Source organism: Ornithorhynchus anatinus, chromosome 3 (genome assembly GCF_004115215.2).
Source record: "Ornithorhynchus anatinus isolate Pmale09 chromosome 3, mOrnAna1.pri.v4, whole genome shotgun sequence".
Lineage (NCBI taxonomy): Eukaryota > Metazoa > Chordata > Mammalia > Monotremata > Ornithorhynchidae > Ornithorhynchus > Ornithorhynchus anatinus.
The window spans coordinates 75,860,704-75,879,993 of record NC_041730.1 but is presented as its reverse complement, the minus strand read 5'-3'; the positions used below and the strand labels follow the sequence as shown (position 1 = coordinate 75,879,993).

At 43.4% G+C, this 19,290-nt stretch overlaps 1 protein-coding gene across 1 annotated transcript in view; it reads left to right on the top strand.

Annotated features, from left to right (window-relative positions):
• ADAMTS12 (ADAM metallopeptidase with thrombospondin type 1 motif 12) overlaps positions 1-19,290 on the top strand; it is a 318,713-nt gene that overhangs the window by 257,549 nt on the left and 41,874 nt on the right. Inside the window, exon 18 of the mRNA XM_029058942.2 lies at positions 11,472-11,682. Coding sequence (XP_028914775.1) covers positions 11,472-11,682 — 211 coding nt within the window. The remainder of the gene's footprint in view (positions 1-11,471; positions 11,683-19,290) is intronic.

Sequence of the window (19,290 nt, the reverse complement as noted above, 5' to 3'; positions counted from 1 at the left end):
AAAACCTTTCATTCAAATCAGAAGCTTTGGGGACTAGAATAAAAATGCTGACAGTCCCTAACTCAAGCCAGCTGTTAGACAGCAGCAGCCCAAGGACGATTTGTGCAAATGTGACTTTCATGTCCCATGGCTTTTGTTTTTTTGTGGGGTTTTTTTGGTTTTTTTAGGTAAGCAGATGATCACTTTATTGCTGTTGATCTAGAAATTTCCTATTGTAGTCCTTAAAAGAAGGGGAAATGTCTATCATGCAGTTTACATTTTTTTGTTGGTTTTTTTTTTAAATGGTATTAAGTGCTTGCTACGTGTCAAGCCCTGTTCTAAGCACTGGGATAGATGCGAGTTTTATCAGGTTGGATACAGTCCCTCTCCCAGATGGGGCTCACAGTCTAAGTAGGAGGGAGTAAAATTTAATCCCCATTTTACAGTTGAGGGAACTGAGGCATAGAGAAGTTAAGTGACTGGCCCAAGATCCCCAGCAAAGAGTTGAAGCAGCGTGGCTCAGTGTGGCTCAGTGGAAAGAGCACGGGCTTTGGAGTCAGGGTTCATGAGTTCGAATCCCAGCTCTGCCACTTGTCAGCTGTGTGACTGTGGGCAAGTCACTTAACTTCTCTGGGCCTCAGTTCCCTCATCTGTAAAATGGGGATTAAGACTGTGAGCCCCACGTGGGACAACCTGATTCCCCTATGTCTACCCCAGCGCTTAGAACAGTGCTCGGCACATAGTAAGCGCTTAACAAATACCAACATTATTAGTTAGCAGAGCCAGGATTAGGACCCAGGTCCTCAGACTCCCAGGCTCATGCTCTTTCCACTAGGCCATGCTGCTACTTCTGCCAGAACATGAAATTTTAACCCTCATGTCATGACCTTAAAAAAAAGGTGTAGAAGAGCTAGTGACTTGAAAAGTTCTTGTTAATCTGCCATTGCAGATAAACTTTCCTCCCTGTCCTAAGGCAGCAAAATGCTTGGGGTCATCAGAAAGAAATAAAAACAATAAAAGCCCTTGTATTGTTTCTATATTAAGTCAAGGTTTATCCTCACCTGGGATACTGTGGGCAGTTCTGGTCCCCGCAAATTAGGGGGGTCATAATGGATCTGGAGAAGGTTACCAAAAAGGTATTCAAGATGATAGACTGTGAGCCCATTGTGGACAGAGATTGTCTCTATTTGTTGCTGAACTGCATTTCCCAAGGGCTTAGTACAGTGCTCTGCACACAGTAAGCGCTCAATTGTTAAACTCCTTGTGGTTGGGAGTCGCCCCTACTAGCACTATTGTATTTTTTCAAACACTTAGTACAGTCTGCACCCAGTAAGTGCTCAGTAAATACCATTGATTGATTCTGAATGACAGTGAACTAAAAAGATTAGAACTCTTCAGTTTGGAAAAGTGAAGAATGAGAGGAAAAATGATTGAGGTGAGAAACATCATGAGCAGTAAAGGTGGGGTGCACTCATAATTAATTTCTGTTAAAGTCCACTAACCCCTCTCAGGACTGGACCTGGAGGGTTTCTTGTATTCTACCAGTCTCTAATGAGGAAGTGAGAGTCAAGCAGAGACATATCCATTCTATTCCTAGCTTGGGCAATGGATAGCGAGTGGAAAGCAATCTTCTGCTAGTCAAAACTCACCTGTGCTGAGCAGCAGTGAAATGGGAGAGAGTCGAAGGTAGAGATGCAAGTTACCGCTCGGAAGGAGGCAATGCTTCAATTCAATTGTATTTATTGAGCATTTACTGTGTGCAGAATACTGTACTAAGCACTTGAAATATACAATTCAGCAACAGATAGAGACATTCCCTGCCCAACAACAGGCTCCCAGTCTAAAAGTGGGAGACAAACAGCAAAACAAAACAAGTAGTCAGGCATCAATACCATCAAAATAAATAGAATCATAGATAAATACATATCATTAATAAAATAGAGAAATAATATATACAGAAATACACAAGTGCTCTAGGTAGGGCAAGTGGGTAGAGCAGAGGGAGGGAGTAGGGGGAATGGGGAAGGGAGGAGGGACAGAGGAAAAGGGAGGGCTCAGGCTGGGAAAGATTTCTGGAGGAGGTGAGCTCTCAGTAGGGCTTTGAAGAGGGGAAGAGATTTTGGCAGATGTGAGGAGGGAGGGCATTCCAGGACAGCGGTAGGGGTCGATGGCGGGACGGGCGTGAACGGAGGACAGTGAGAAGGGGAGCGGCAGAGGAGCGGAGCCTACGGGGTGGGCAGTAGAAAGAAGAGAGGTGAGGTAGGAGGGGGCAAGGTGATGGGGAGTTTTGAAGCCAAGAGTGAGGAGTTTTTGTTTCATGCACAGGTTGATAAGCAACCCCTGGAGGTTTTTGAGGAGGGGAGTGACATGCCCAGATCATTTCTGTAGAAAGGTAATCCAGGCAGCAGAGTGAAGTATAGATTGAAGCCGGGAGAGACAGGAGGATGGGAGATGAGAGAAGGCTGATGCAATAATCCAGCCGCGATATTATGAGAGACTGTACCAGCAAGGTACAGGATGGAACCATATCTGTATTCTTACCAAGATAACTCTCTGGGTACATTACCAGAAAGATTGTAGATAAAGATGAGCATTCTGGGGAAGGTGTGTCCATGGAGTCGCTATGGGTCAGAGATGACTAGACAGCATAGACAAGACAAAGCCCACTAAATTGGGACTAGAGGTGACCCATTTGAAACTAGATGATTAGAAGATAATAAAAGGAAATGGCTTAAATCAGAAAGCTGTACTGGTGGAATGCTACCATATGTTCAAGGAAGGTTTGGTTAATTCATAGGGGAAAGGCCCACAGATCTAAAGTGGGAATGAGAAACCTGAAAATGGTAACTTGGAACTGGAAAAAAATATTTCCCACAACTAAATTCATAGTGCCTGCACTTTCTCAGTGTACACAGATTTATGCTTTTTCTGCCCCCAGTCAGGGAAAACAATTTGTTTAATAGTTTTACTTTTTTATACTATAACTATTACTTCTCCTCTGAGATGTTCTAGTAACATAAGAGGCTTTACCTTGGCCAATTAATGTAATTTCCTGCCACACTGCAGTGCAGTAGGGAAGCAGTTGGAGGGTTTAATTCAAGGCACTTCACACCACAGGCCCTACTGCTATTTGGTCCCTGGATCAAAAGGACCCATCGAAGAAGTTTTTGTTAGCTTGTTGTGAGAAGGGAACATGTCCACCAACTCTGTTATATTGTACTTTTCCAAACACTTAGAACAGTGCTCTACATATAGTAAGCGCTCATAAATATAATTGTTTGATTGATCTATTTGGGAAGGAGTAGAAGGTTTAGGAGGAAAAAAGTCTGTTTCACTCTGTCCAGCATCCGCATGGCATAGTTTGAAAAGCAGCATTGTGCAGTGGATAGAGCGTGGGCCTGGGAGTCAGAAGGTCGTGTGTTCTAATTTCAGTTCTGCCACTTGCCTGCTGAGTGACCTTAGGCAAGTCACTTCACTTCTTTGGGCCTCAGTTACCTCATCTGTAAAATGGGGATTAAGAATTGAGTTTTGGTGTTTTCCCCCCACTTTCAGATTCCAGGCCAGAGGTCCAAGATCAGTGGAGAGTGAGTGGGAGTTCTGGGCATGGGTATATCTGTATAGCAGTATATGAGCATCTTGATGTATGTTTAAAGCCTTATTAATATCACACCTGCTCCGAGAGGCCTTTCCCCACTGAGCCTTCATTTCCCTGACTTCCCCTCCCTTCTGCATCACTCTTGCACTTAGATTTGTACCCTTTACACCCTTCATATTTACCCCACCCTCAGCCCTACTGCACCTATGTACATGTCCATAATTTATATTAATGCCTAACTTTCCATCTTAACTGAAAGCTTCTGTGGGAAGGGAGTATGTCTACCAACTCTGTTACATTGTACTCTTTCAACTACTTAATGCAGTGCTCTGCATACAGTAAGTTCTCACTAAATACGATTGATGGATCAATCATCAGAAGATGAGCCACGCTGGAGAAGCAGCGTGGCTCAGTGGAAAGAGCATGGGCTTTGGAGTCAGGGCTCATGAGTTCGAATCCCAGCTCTGCCACTTGTTGGCTGTGTGACTGTGGGCAAGTCACTTAACTTCTCTGTGCCTCAATTCCCTCATCTGTAAAATGGGGATTAAGACTGTGAGCCCCACGTGGGACAACCTGATTCCCCTATGTCTACCCCAGTGCTTAGAACAGTGCTCGGCACATAGTAAGCGCTTAACAAATACCAACAGTATTATTATTATTTACATCTATATAATATGTGCATATATATGTGTATGTGTACACACACACACACACCTCAAGTACATGGAACAGAATTATGCCCCCTGGGGACCTCAAAGAGTGCTTATAATACTTGCAGTAAAGGGAATCCAGGGGATGGTCCTAGAGTCTATAAAAATACAAGGGGCCATGTATCACTTCTCAGTCTGAGACATCCAACCACCTTTTGCTCCCCCCTATACTAGGGAGCTCAAAGAAAACAGCAAGTAGTAGGATTAAAGGAAATTGAGTGAACTCTGTTTCTCTTCTAGTTTTTCACAGAAATTTGAACATGGAGGATCTCTAAGCACAGTTCCCGCAGGCCAGGATTTATCTATCTTCTCTGAGCCTGCTGAGGTGGGGATCAGGGCGAAGCCATGCATTTGGCTAAGTGCAGAATTGGAGAACAGGAGAAAGTGTACAGAATTTTCAGGCTGGGAACAATTTTTTATGGGTCAGAAATAATCTGGAGGTCTGGGATCTATTTGTTATGTTTTAGGTGCTTACTATGCAGCACCTAAAGTACTGTGTACTGTGTTAATCTCCAGGATAGAAATAAAACATATCACTCCCATCGCTGTCCTGCGTGGGACTCACAATCAAGAGGGAGATGTATAGACAGACAACAATGAATTGTAACAACAACAAGCAGTGGAGTTGTCAAGCCAAGAAGACATGTGAAAGAAAATATCTTGGCTTTGCCCCACTGCTTCAAGGAAACCACAAACCCCAGAAAATTGTCACTGAAGTCCTCAGAACCAAGTTTGATTAGCATCCTTTGCATCCTAATTTGAAAGGTTCTTTACACTCTTTCATTGTTAATAGTTCAAAAGCTCATGGGGAACCCTGTACCAATTTTAGTCTCCTTTCAGAAAAGGAAACAGAAGTTTATTGGTTGGATATTCAACCCAGGTTAATCAATAGCATTTAGAATGTACAGCTTTCTTAAGTTAACCCCTTGAGAAGCAGCAAGGCCTAGTGGATAGATCACAGCCCTAGAGTCAAAGGATGTGAGTTCTAATCCCAGCTCTGCCACTTACCTGCTGTGTGGCCTTGGGCAAGTCACAACTCTCTGTGCCTTAGTTACTTCATCTGTAAAATGGGGATTAAGACTGTGAGCCCCACACAGGACATGGACTGTGTCCAACCTGATTAGCTTGTATCTACCCTGGTGCTTAGTACGTTGCCTGACGCGTAGTAAGTGCTTAACAAATATCATTGAAAACAAAAGAAAAAAAACCTGCTGGCCTTGATTAGACTCCATCAGCATGGAATGAAATCCAAGCAGCCAAGTGGGAATGACTCAGAGCAGAATTGTGCCTTGAGCTATACTACTACTAAGAGGAAAAAGCAAATGAAGACAATAGGAGGTGTTTTAGACAGTGTACTGGGACCAGTTCCCTGTGATCCATTAAATTGTGCGTAGGGAAGGAAGGATACAAAACTCGGATTTGGGTTGTGATTTCAATATGTATCAGGGTTAGAACATTAGGAAATGGCTTGTTCCTGGCAATTACAGCCCCTAATAAAGAATTCACTTCACTAATGACTTGGGAGGAAGGATGAAAATAGGCGAAAAGATAGTCTTTGGGAAAAAAGAATCAGACTGTCCCTCCTCTATTGGGCAGCTGACTCCTACTGGGAAGTCCCCGAAGGTGCTGAGTCTTTGCAAGAACTTCATAAATAGATCAGATGGGGTTCTGTTTTAAACTGTAGCAAAAGGATGCTTGGAGGTACAGGGTGGAGGAGAAGCAGTGCCTCCTAATCACTATCAAGATTTAGTGAGGTCAATCAATCAGCTGGATTTTTTGCATACCTACTGTGTGCAGAGCAAGGTCAATATGGAGAACAGCATGCTGGGACCTGGAGGGACATACAGGGTGGACATTAGTGGCATTTCTTAATGGTATTTGCCATGTGCTTACTATATGCCAGGTACTGTTCTAAGCACTGGGGTAGATACAAGATAATCAGGTTGGACACAGTCCAGGTCCCACATGGGGCTCACAGCCTTAATCCCCATTTTACAAATGTGGTAACTGAGGCACAGAGAAGCGAAGTGACTTACCCAAGGTCACACAGCAGACAAATGGTGGAATTGGGATTAGAACCCAGTTAGGTCCTTCTGATTCCCAGGCTGGACTGCATCCATTAAGCCAAACTACTTCTAAAATTCATGAATATTGAACACTAATTTGACAACTCAGAATTAACAGATATACATTATGCTATAGGTGTTAAAAAGGTTTTACAGCATAAGGTAGTAATGTAATACAGAACCTAGAACATACTAGGGCATGTTGAATGCCCACTGGGTGCAATGCATTGTTCTAAGTGCTGGGGAAGTACAGAACAAAGAAATGGCATGTTTCCTGCCCATAGGAAGCATATGCTTTAGTGGAGGGGTTTACACCTTTTGGGGGTGAAGGTGGGGGACTCCTGAGCTATCCCCATCATGCTTCAGAGCCATTTATTCCTCTCTGAGGTCCCAGGAAAACACACTGCTGCTCCTGTGAACCTCAAGACATGATAGCAGGAATTGAGCCAGAGGGAGACTGGGTATTTAAAATAAAAATTCCAGACAGATGGTGTCATGGCATCTCTACCAGAGAGGGAACAGATCTGCTGGAAACTGGACTCGCTGTTCAATATAAAACAAATAGCTTCCTAGTTTCATGGGAATTTGAAAATCAACTCTGTCCTCAAATTACAATCTAATTCAGGTGCCTGAATAAAAGTACAATTATAGCACACTCTTGGCCAGTCTGATGCTGGTAGGGAAAGACAGAGGTCAGCACAGGGTGCAGGGGGTGGGGAACATATGTTTTAGGGCCTGCTGGCCATATATTTTTATTTCCTTCAATCCTCAAACAGTGTCTACCTCTTTTCCTCTTTGCATATTCTCTCTTCCTCTCACGATTCCTTCTGTCCAGCTTCTCCCTGAGCAACAAAGCTGAAGGGAAAGAGTAAATAAATCATCAAAAACTAGGGACCTGACTTCAAGAACAAATGGAAATTTGGGGAGCCAAGAAAGGGAAATTATGTTAGGGATGCTGGACAAGAATTGATTAGAAATTTGAAGGAGAAGGAGGAAAAAGAAGAAGATGGAGCTGAAAGAGATTAAGAGAGTGGTAATAAAGGTTACCTAGTAGAGTAATTACTCAATCCTATGTATTGATCTTACTGTGAGAAAAGCACTGTACTAAGCACTTGGGAGAGTACAATATAACAATACAACATACACATTCCCGGCCCACATCCTTTTATTTTAAACATCCTCCTTCAAAGGGTCTCCAAAAACTGCCCTGTACTATTCCATTAATCTAATGAATTAGAAGAGGTGGGAGCAAGAGGGAGCATGAAAAAATTAGGTGAATGAAAAGGGGTAAACAATTTAAAGTTGCTCGTTTCGTCTTTACCCACTGTCTGCCAGAACTTTGCAATATAAATAAGGGTAGAGGTCCCTTACTGTTGATGAAAATATATGCATATTTTTTCTAGAGAGAGGAGAAAATAAGATAAAAGACAAACAAGGAAAACCCTTGTCTTATTATAAAGATATGGGTAAAAGCTCCATAGCACATAACTGTATGAGATGGATTTTCAATCAACTTGGGTTAAAGAGCCTCCAGAATGACATTGCAGATGTTCAGGATTGCCCTAGGACTCCCTGAGAATGTCAGAGATGTCACACTGCGGATGTCATTACTTTGTTCCATCGCTGAGTCAGCGATGGAACAAAGTAATGACATCAATACAGTACTCTTCTTCCCTTTGGTTTAGAGAAGCAGCGTGGCTCAGTGGAAAGAGCACGGGCTTTGGAGTCAGAGGTCACGGGTTCGAATCCCGGCTTGGCCACTTGTCAGCTGTGTGACTTTGGGCAAGTCACTTAACTTCTCTGTGCCTCAGTTACCTCATCTGTAAAATGGGGATTAAGACTGTGAGCCCCACGTGGGACAACCTGATTCCCCTGTGTCTACCCCAGGGCTTAGAACAGTGCTCGGCACATAGTAAGCGCTTAACAAATACCAACATTATTATTATTATTATTACATCACCCCATCCCAAGTATTAATTGCTTCACTGCAACAGCCTAATTTAAATGTTTTTAGCAGGGAGTGGGTTAAATAAGTAAGGTTCATTCAATAGTATTTATAGAGCGATTACTATGTGCAGAGCACTGTACTGAGCACTTGGAATATAAGGTCATTATTGATATATTTGAAACTAAAAAGAGACTTTCTCTAGGAGATCTGAAATTAAGTCCTCAAAGTGCATTTTGGTGTATTAGTTATGACCTGAAGTCAAAAATATCTTGCAAAATCTAAGTAGTCTAGAGATGGATTTTGTTGTGGAAGAGTGTTTATCTCATGTCATTTACCTGGTTAACTCTCTAAGGTAACCTGTGACTTTCTCACCAAATCTGACGGCCTCTACTCTATCCTAATTTTCCTATACCTCTCACTTTGAAACTGTAGACCACCCTTTCTCCTTGAAACCTTATCCAACCTTGGCTTCACTGACACTGTCCTCTCTTGATTCTCTTCCTAGTCTCTGAATGCTCCTCCTTAGTTTCTGTTGCTCACTCTTTGTCTGCCTCACACCCTCTGACAATGGGGATCCCTCAAGGCTCTGTTGTAGGTCCCCTTCGATTTTCCATCTTCACTCACTCCCGCAAAGAACTCATTCACTTCCATGACTCCAACTACCATCTCTATACATCTCCAGCCCTGATCTCTCTCCTTGCCTGCACTCTCCCATTTCCTCGTGCCTTCAGGACGTCTCTACCTGGATGTCCCGGCAACACCTCAAACTAAACCTGTCCAAAAGTGAAGTCCTTATCTTTCTTCCCAAACCGTGTCCTCCCCCTGTCTTTCCCATCACTGTAGACAATATCATTATCTTCCCTATCTCACAAGCTTATAACCTTGGTGTTGTCTTGGACTCATTCCACCCACATTTTCAATCTGTCACCAAATCCTGTCTGTTCTACCTTTGCAACATTGTGGAAGTCCACCCTTTCGTCACCATCCAAACTGCTACTATGTTGATCCAAGCACTTATCCTATCCCACCTTGACTACTGCATTTGGAAGCAGCATGGCTTAGTGGTAAGAGCATGGGCTTGAGAGTCAGAGGTCTTGGGTTCTAATCCCAGCTCCACTAAATTATCAGCTGTGTGACTTTGGGTAAGTCACTTAACTTCTCTGTGCCTCAGTAACCTTTTCTGTAAAATGGGGATTAAGAATGTGAGCCTCAAGTGGAACAATATGATTACCTTGTATCTACCCCAGTGGTTAGAACAGTGCTTGGCACATTGTAAGCATTTAAATACCATCGTCATCATTTGCCTTTTCACTACCCTCCTGCTTCCTGTCTCTCCTCACTCCAGTCCATACTTTATTCTGCTGCAGGATTATTTTTCGAAAAAAAAGTTCAGTCCATATTTCCCCACTCATCAAGAACCTCCAATGGCTGCCCATCTACCTCTGCATCAAACAGAAACTCCTTACCATTGGCTTTAAAGCATCCAGTCAGCTCTCCCCACCCTGCCTCCTCTCACTGATCTCCTGCCATTGTTCAGCCTGCACATGTTGCTACTCTAGCAACAGCTTACTCACCACTCTAATGACCCTTTCCTCACATCTTGGAACTCCCTCCCCCACCATATGCACTTGACCACCCACCACTCCATTATTTAGATCACAACTCTTCCAAGAAGCTTTCCCTGATTTTTCTCTTTTTCCCGGCTCTCTCTCCTTTCAGCATCATCTATGCATTTGGATCAGTTACCTTTGAGCATTTGATCTGATAGACTGTGAGCCCATTGTTGGGTAGGGATTGTCTCTATTTGTGGCTGAATTGCATTTTCCAAGTGCTTAGTACAGTGCTCTTCACACAGTAAGCGCTCAATAAATATGATTGAATGAATGTTCACCCCACCCTCAACCCAACACTTATGAACATATATTTAAAGTATTACAGATTATTTATTTACATTAGTGTCTGTCTCTCCTCTAAACTGTAAACTCGTTGTGGGCAGGAAACATGTCTGCCAACTCTGTTGTACTCTCCCAAGTGCTTAATACAGCACATAGTAAGAGCTCAATAAATACCACCACCGATTGATTAACTTTCCTGAGCTTTCCTCTTTGGATAGTACCCCACTAACTGGTTCCTAAAATATTTAGGATTGTGTATAAGGACCCTTCTTCTTCTTCTTCTTCTACTACTTCTTGTATTTGTTAAGTGCTTGCTATGTGTCAAGCACTGTCCTAAGTGTTGGGGTAAATACAAGTTAATCAGGTCAGACACAGTCCCTGTCCCACATAGGGCTCACAGTCTAAGTTGAGGCCCTTGTGTTCCTTTTCAGAGTTCACCTTCAGTCAACCAATCAATGGCATTTATTGAGCAATTACTATGTGCAGAACACTGTACTAATACAACAGAATTGGTAGATGTGATCGTGGTCCTCAAGAAGCTTACAGCTGCTTTCCATTTGGGTCTTTTCCTATTAAGTTGTCAGCTTTTTGTTGATTTGAAATCTGTGTGTTTGCTTCTGAGGTAAGACTAATTATGGTACTTGTTAAGCCTTTATTATGTGCCAACCACTGTTCTAAACACTTCAGTAGGTATCAGATAATAAGGTTGAACAATAGTCCCCGTAACATATGGGAATCACAGTCTAAGTAAGAGAGAGTAGGATTTAATCCTCATTTTACAGATGAGGAAACTGAGGCACCAATCATTTAAGTGACTTGCCAAGATCCTACAGCAGACAAGTGGTAGACTAGCATTAGCACCCTCATCCTCTGACTCCCAGGCCAGTGCTCTTTTTTATTTTATTTCTTTTTCAAGATATTTGTTAAGTACATTCTATGTGCCAGGCACTGTACTAACCATGGGGTAGATACAAGATAATCAGGTTGAACAAAGTCCATGTCCCACATGGAGTTCAGAGGCTTAATTCCCATTTTACAGATGACGTGACTGAGGCATGAAGAAGTTAAGTATCTTGCCCACTGTCACACAGCAGATGAGTGGCAGATGCAAGATTAGAACCCAGGTCCTTCTGACTCCCAAGCCCGTGATCTCTCCACTAGGTCACTTTGCTTCCCAGGCACTTATTAATGTGCTTTGCAGGCAGTAAGCACTCAGGAAACACCACTGATTGATAGACTGATTTTATCTCCACTAATCTCCTGTGAATTTTTTTGTAGGTGGTGGGCAGGAGACTGGCAGACCTGTTCAACCACCTGTGGTCCTCGAGGGGAGAAGAAGCGAATGGTCCTCTGCATCCAGACAGTGGGATCAGATGAACAGGCCCTGACCGCCAAGGAATGTCAGCATCTGCTCAAGCCAAAGTCCTTCATTTCCTGCAATAGAGATGTGCTGTGTCCATCTGACTGGACAGTTGGAAACTGGAGTGAGGTAAGAATATTTCCTGTCAAGGCGTTCCCAGAGATTAAGGTGCCATCTTTGCTCACATCAAATACCTGTACTTCTGCTATTTTAAATAGATGATATAATAATAATCTTGATATTTAAGTGCTTCCTAGGTGCTAAGCACTAAGTGCTGGGGTAGATACAAGCTAATTGACACAGTCCTTGTTCATTCATTCAGTAGTATTTATTGAGCGCTTACTATGTGCAGAGCACTGTACTAAGCACTTGGAATGTACAAATCAGCAACAGATACAGTCCCTGTTTATCCCAAATGGGGCTCACAATCTTAATCCCATTTTACAGATGAGGTAACTGAGACTCAGAAAAGTTATGTGACTTTGCCGAGGTCACAGAGCAGATAAGTGGCGGATCTGGGATTAGAATCCAGATCCTTCTGACTCCCAGGCCCATTCTCTATCTACTAGGCCATGCTACTTACGTAAGATGTTGATTGGGAAAGGTATAAGATCAATTTCTGTTGATTTGAATGGCATCTGTTACTCCAGATATAAAGGAAAAGACACCCCTTAAAATTGGTAGGGGTTATTAATAGCGGCAAGGCATGTGCTGCTTTTTTCTCCCTATATTCATTTTATGTCTTTCCTCCCAATCCTCCAATATCTGTACACATCATCTCTCTAATAAGATTTGTGGGCAGGGAACGTGCCTATTAACACTGTCATGCTGTGCTCTCCCAACTCTTAGTACAGCTCTCTGCATAAAGAAAGTTCTGAAGAAATAGCACTGGCTGATTGATTTGAGGAAATGATGCAGGTAGTCTGAAATGGAAAAAGTGAACCTCAGTCAGCTTATTGGAGGGCCAGTTTATAGAATGTAATATAACTTCTCCCTTTTATCAATCTTGATGTTTTTAACATAAAAAACCCACTTGGGCAACATGAAACTGGCTCCAAGACTGGCGCTATAAAGACATCAAACATATGATTTTTGATTCAAAACATTTGTTCCCTTCCACACTGTTTGCCTAGAGAGCGTGGGAAGACATTAGGCCGACTTGGAGTTACATGAGTATGACCCGTTAAAGTTTTTATACTGAGAATCCCCCCTCAATATAATTCCCCCTCCATAGTTGGAAGCAAGCTTTTATGTACCCTTTGGTAGGGCAGAAATGGCTCCTAAAGTGTTTGCTTCCTGCTGTGTCGACACTGCCAGAGTGACAGCTTAGACTCTCCCAAGAGCCTATGGTCCTTCATTTCCACCCTTACATCCTTTCAGCACCAACTCTCTGGGGTATGTCCACCTATATTTCTGAAAATAATGACATTGTTGACAAGTCATACAACTGAGCAAGCGTGGCCGTGGAAGAGGATCTAGTCAGTCTCTCCAGCCCTACTGTCAGTTCAGTGGAAAGAGCACAGTTCTGTAAATTGAGAGATGAGGGGTTCTAGTTCCAGCACTTTAAATAGGGGAATATCAGTGGTGAAAATTTCTGACTGACAAACCAACTAGGGCATTTTGTGTAATGGACAGACTCAGCAGAAATCCGGACACTAGCTTTAGCTAATGGGGCCAGTGAGGATTGCAGGGGTGACCAAAACAACTGTGTGCTGGATTATGGCAAGCATCAACATCTTGCTGCAGTCCTTAAAGTCTTCAGTGGGTCCTGTGCTTAAGAAAAAACAGAAAACCTCTGCATTCATAATGCATTGCACCTGTCCTGCCTACTCAGTTGTTGCACCCTTGCCCTATTGGGAACATGAATAGCAGGGAAGACAGAATTTACTACCATTACAATCAATTTTTCTATGCATGAATTAGGAAGTTGTGGAACACACTTAATCATATTTATTGAATGTGACTGTGAGATTAGGAACTAGCTCATTGTGGGCAGTCATTGTGTCTCTTTGTTGCTGTATTGTACTTTCCAAAGTGCTTAATACAGTACTCTGCATACAATAAGCACTCAATAAATATGATTGAATGAAAAATGACTGAATGAGTGCTTATTGTGTGCAGAGCACTTTACTAAGTACTTGGGAGAGTGCAATATAAAAATATAACAAACACATTTCCTTCCTACAATTAGCTCACAGTCTAGATAGGGAGACAGGCTAATATAAAAACATGAGTTACAGATATGTACATAAGTGCTGTGGGGCTGGGAGTCGGGGATAAATAAAGGGAGCAAATCAGGGAGTGGAAGAAAAAGAAAGGAGGGCTTAATCAGGGAAGGCCTCTTGGAGGAGATGTGCCTTCAAAAAACCTCCAGAGGAGGGGTGAGTATTTGTCTGTTGGATATGAAGAGGGAGGGCACTCCAGGCCAGAGGCAGGATATGGGCAAGAGGTCAGCAGCAAGATAGATGAAATCAAGGTACAGTGAGTACTTGTTTTGTTTTGTGGTCTCTCTCCCCCTTCTACACTGTGAGCCCAGTGTTGGGTAGGGATTGTCTCTGTTGCTGAATTGTACTTTTCAAGTGCTTAGTACAATGTTCTGCATAAACAGTAAGCGCTCAATAAATATGACTGAATGAATGAATTAGAGGAGCAAAGTGTGTGCACTGGATTGTAGTAGGAGAGTAGCAAGGTAAGGTAGGAGGGGCAAGGTAGTTGAGGGCTTTAAAGTGGATGGTAGGCCATTTGTGTTTGATGCAGAGGTGAATGGGCAATAAGTCAGTCTCCTAGCATCAAAACTATACTTTCCTTAGCACTGAGTGGTACATGTAAGAAGAATGAGTGACAGCAGGATACTCAAACAACTTCTGTATGGAAAGCTAAATTAGGAAACCAAAGGAGAGGAGGGCAGAGAAAGTGTTTTAAGGCTACAGTAAAGAAAAACCTTAGGAAATCCTGCATCCCAGCTGAACACTGGGAGTCAGTTGCTGAGGAGGGACTTGCATGGTACCATCAAGGAGAAAGTAGTCTTTGAGTAACAGCTTGTTATGGAAAGAGAGAGAAGGGGGTAAAAGAACCAACAGTGCCTGATCTGGCAAATTTTAAGCACAACAGTACAGTAAGCTCGTTGTGGGCAGGGAATGTGTCTATTGTTGTATTGTCCTCCTCCAAGCGCTTAGCGCAGTGCTCTGCACACAGTAAGCACTCAATAAATACCATTGAATGAATGAATTTTGAGGCCCAGTGGGGCCAGGACTGAGAATCTCACATTGGCCATTGGCCATTTCATCTGTCCATCACTGCAGTCTTAAATGAACTTTACCATCAGTAGTGTCATCTTCAAATTCAAAGGGCAACTCTATCTGTAGATAGAGATAGATCTATCTGTCTGTGTCTTTGTGTCCATCCTTCTGTCTACCTCTCTGTCTAACCATCAAGTTATCCATCTGAATATCTATGTTTGCCTGTTGCTGGCCCTTGTGTGAAGACGTAGACTTGTCCATCATCCTCAGCAGAAAACTTCATCAGTTGGCTGGCAATTTTATGTTCACCAACTTGCTGGTAGTTTTACTGATGGCAGATCAGATAAAGCTCAGATTGCAGAATCTGTAGAAAAGAGGATTTTATTTCCTAAATGAAACTTGGCAATCCAGCCACTGGAGAAATGGCATTGGATTTGAAACCAAACAAACATGCTCTTGGAGGCAGATAAAGAAGAAATCTGGAGACTCAAGAATCTGGGCTATTAGACAAACTTTAAAATGCCCTGAATAATGGAACTGTTGTCACAAAAATAATTTTCATTTTAGTATTTGCCTGGTGGCATGGGCTTACCCTTAACATTAATTTTATTCTGGATTCAGCTGAAACAATTGGTTTATAATTGCCTTTCACATAATGAAATTATTCTTTGACTCTGCCTATGAAGAACAAATTGAAAAAGGAATAAATAATTGTTAATTATTTCCATAATTTGATTTATATAGATGACAGAATTGAATAATTCAGATTAAACAAATGCATTTTGGGCCCTGAGGCATCAGTTTCTCCATCCATAAATTGGATAAAAATCGTTTTCATAGGGGGTATTGTCAGAATTAATGCAAGCTTAAAGATTCTTGAGAGATTCCTTAAGCTCCTCCTTCTTGACTATAAGCTTCTGGTGTGCAGGGTACATGTCTACCAACTCTGTTGATCTGTACTTTCCCAAGAGCTTAGTACAGTGCTCTACACACAAAAAGCACTCAATAAATACAATTGATTGAAAAGGGATGCTATAAATAAGTGGTGGGGTTTTACTTTAACGGTTTATAAAAAGGTAACTTTTCCTCCAAGTTATCAAGGATCCGTTTCCCAGTTTCTCTCCCTATCCCTGTGGGTGAAGAGCTACTATTACCCGTGGGCCACTGGGCACTGCAGTATAACTGCATTAAGGTACCCACACAGAGTTGGTGTTGGAGTTGGTGGACACGTTCCCTACCCACAACTTAGGGGTTTCCACAGATTCTCATCAAAAGACAGAGGAATCAGTCCATTTACATAATTAGAAGTGGAATTTCCTCTAAGAAAAGGTTCACGCATATTTCCGCCTCCCATCAGCTAAGAAAGGAGGAGTTTGCTCATCATGCAGCACTCTGACAGGGAATTAAGGGGAGTAGAAGCATTTGGGAGTTTGGATTTCTTTCTATACAAGGCACACACTTTTGCTGCCAAAGTATGCAGATTGCACTGGCATGGGTGGTGGGTAAAGGGGCAGTGGCGTGCTTTAATAGAACAGCTCTGTTGTGAGCCATAATCCTAGGATGTGGTGCCTTTGGTAATGATTACTTAATAGGACAGTGCTGTTATCCAAGTGGATCAGGGGTCTTGTCTTATCTTTTGCCATCGGGTCATCTCCAACCCGTAGTGATGCCATGGACACATCTCTCCCGGAACACCCCACTTCCATCTGCACTCATTCTGGTAGTGTATCCATAGAGTTTTCTTGGTAAAAATACGGAAAGGCTAAACCATTCTCTCATTCTGCACAGTAAATCTGAGTCTCCACCCTCAACTCTTTCCCATGCTGCTGCTTCCTAGCACAGGTGAGTTTTGACTTGTAGCAAATTGCCTGCCACTTGTGAGCCACTGTCCAAGCTAGGAATGGAATGGGTAGGCCTCTGTTTGACTCTTCCTCCCATAATTGAGACTGGTAGAGTCCTGGAAACTCTCGAGTGCGATCCTGAGAGAGGTGGATCGGGGTAACAACTACGAATTAGTTCTCAAGTCCAAAGTAGTTGACTTGGTTGAGCTCTGAAGTGGTACTGAAAGTGTATTTCCCCATTCAATTAGCCTCTGCAGTTCTCCTGCTCCTCTGTCTCCTCCTCTCTCAAAAATGTATATATATATATATATTCATTCATTCAATAGTATTTATTGAGCGCTTACTATGTGCAGAGCACTGGACTAAGCGCTTGGGATGAACAAGTCGGCAACAGATAGAGACAGTCCCTGCCGTTTGACGGGCTTACAGTCTAATCGGGGGAGACGGACAGACGAGAACAATGGCAATAAACAGAGTCAAGGGGAAGAACATCTCGTAAAAACAATGGCAACTAAATAGAATCAAGGCGATGTACAATTCATTAACAAAATAAATAGGGTAACAAAAATATATACAGTTGAGCGGATGAGTACAGTGCTGTGGGGATGGGAAGGGAGAGGTGGAGGAGCAGAGGGAAAAGGGGAAAATGAGGCTTTAGCTGCGGAGAGGTAAAGGGGGGATGGCAGAGGGAATAGAGGGGGAAGAGGAGCTCAGTCTGGGAATGCCTCTTGGAGGAGGTGATTTTTAAGTAGGGTTTTGAAGAGGGAAAGAGAATCAGTTTGGCGGAGGTGAGGAGGGAGGGCGTTCCGGGACCGCGGGAGGACGTGACCCAGGGGTCGACGGCGGGATAGGCGAGACCGAGGGACGGTGAGGAGGTGGGCGGCAGAGGAGTGGAGCGTGCGGGGTGGGCGGTAGAAAGAGAGAAGGGAGGAGAGGTAGGAAGGGGCAAGGTAATGGAGAGCCTTGAAGCCTAGAGTGAGGAGTTTTTGTTTGGAGCGGAGGTCGATAGGCAACCACTGGAGTTGTTTAAGAAGGGGAGTGACATGCCCAGATCGTTTCTGCAGGAAGATGAGCCGGGCAGCGGAGTGAAGAATAGACCAGAGCGGGGCGAGAGAGGAGGAAGGGAGGTCAGAGAGAAGGCTGACACAGTAGTGTAGCCGGGATATAACGAGAGCCCGTAACAGTAAGGTAGCCGTTTGGGTGGAGAGGAAAGGGTGGATCTTGGCGATATTGTAGAGGTGAAACCGGCAGGTCTTGGTAACGGATAGGATGTGTGGGGTGAACGAGAGGGACGAGTCAAGGATGACACCGAGATTGCGGGCCTGAGAGACGGGAAGGATGGTCGTGCCATCCACGGTGATAGAGAAGTCTGGGAGAGGACCGGGTTTGGGAGGGAAGATGAGGAGCTCAGTCTTGCTCATGTTGAGTTTTAGGTGGCGGGCCGACATCCAGGTAGAGACGTCCCGGAGGCAGGAGGAGATGCGAGCCTGAAGGGAGGGGGAGAGGACAGGGGCAGAGATGTAGATCTGCGTGTCATCTGCGTAGAGATGGTAGTCAAAGCCGTGAGAGCGGATGAGTTCACCGAGGGAGTGAGTGTAAATGGAGAACAGAAGAGGGCCAAGAACTGACCCTTGAGGAACTCCAACAGTTAAAGGATGGGAGGGGGAGGAGGCTCCAGCGAAGGAGACCGAGAATGACCGGCCAGAGAGGTAAGAGGAGAACCAGGAGAGGACAGAGTCCGTGAAGCCAAGGTGAGATAAGGTATGGAGGAGGAGGGGATGGTCGACAGTGTCAAAGGCAGCAGAGAGGTCAAGGGGGATTAGAATGGAGTAGGAGCCATTGGATTTGGCAAGAAGGAGGTCTATATATACACTAATATAATTATACACACATAACCATAAGCAATTCTTTATGCTATGCCTCCTAATTAGCCAATAGTATTTATCAAGCAGCACATCGAGGTAGAGCATGAATGGCCATGGCTTCAGGGCACAGCATGATGTAATAGCAGGAGCATATGTATTATGAATCATGGGAATAGAATAGGTACTAAGTAGATAAAATTAAAATTGGGTTTCTATATTCTGAAAGGACTAATTACATTTATTTGTTGATGAATGTAATGAAGCAATTTAATGTGTACTCACATCACCCACACACTCACTTGTACCAGGAAGGCAAAACCAGAGGAAGCAGGGAGGCAGAGTAAACAAGGCCTAGGACAGTAGAACAGAATATGTAACCCCAAGACTGGGATTTGAATCTCAGGCCATCAGACATTTAGCTAAAATCAGTTGTACTAGCCTAATAGAATCAAGGAACGCACTGTACAAGAATATACAATTTTACTGATTCACTCTTTTTCTACTAGCATATGCTTCCCTAACACACTTACACACACAAACATAACCCTCAAATTTACAAACATGCCTCCACACACACACACACACATATTCTGTCTGTGTGTGTGTGTGTCTTTGTTTCTGTTTCACACCTTCTCACACTCTTAGCTGGCTAGGCTAAGGGTATGGTGCTGTTCTTAAGCTGGGAAATCACCATACATGGAACTTCAGAAGTTGGAGTGGTTCTGGAGATCTCAAACCATATGCACCTTTTATGTACCATACTTGTATATGAACATTCAAGATGCTTAAGAA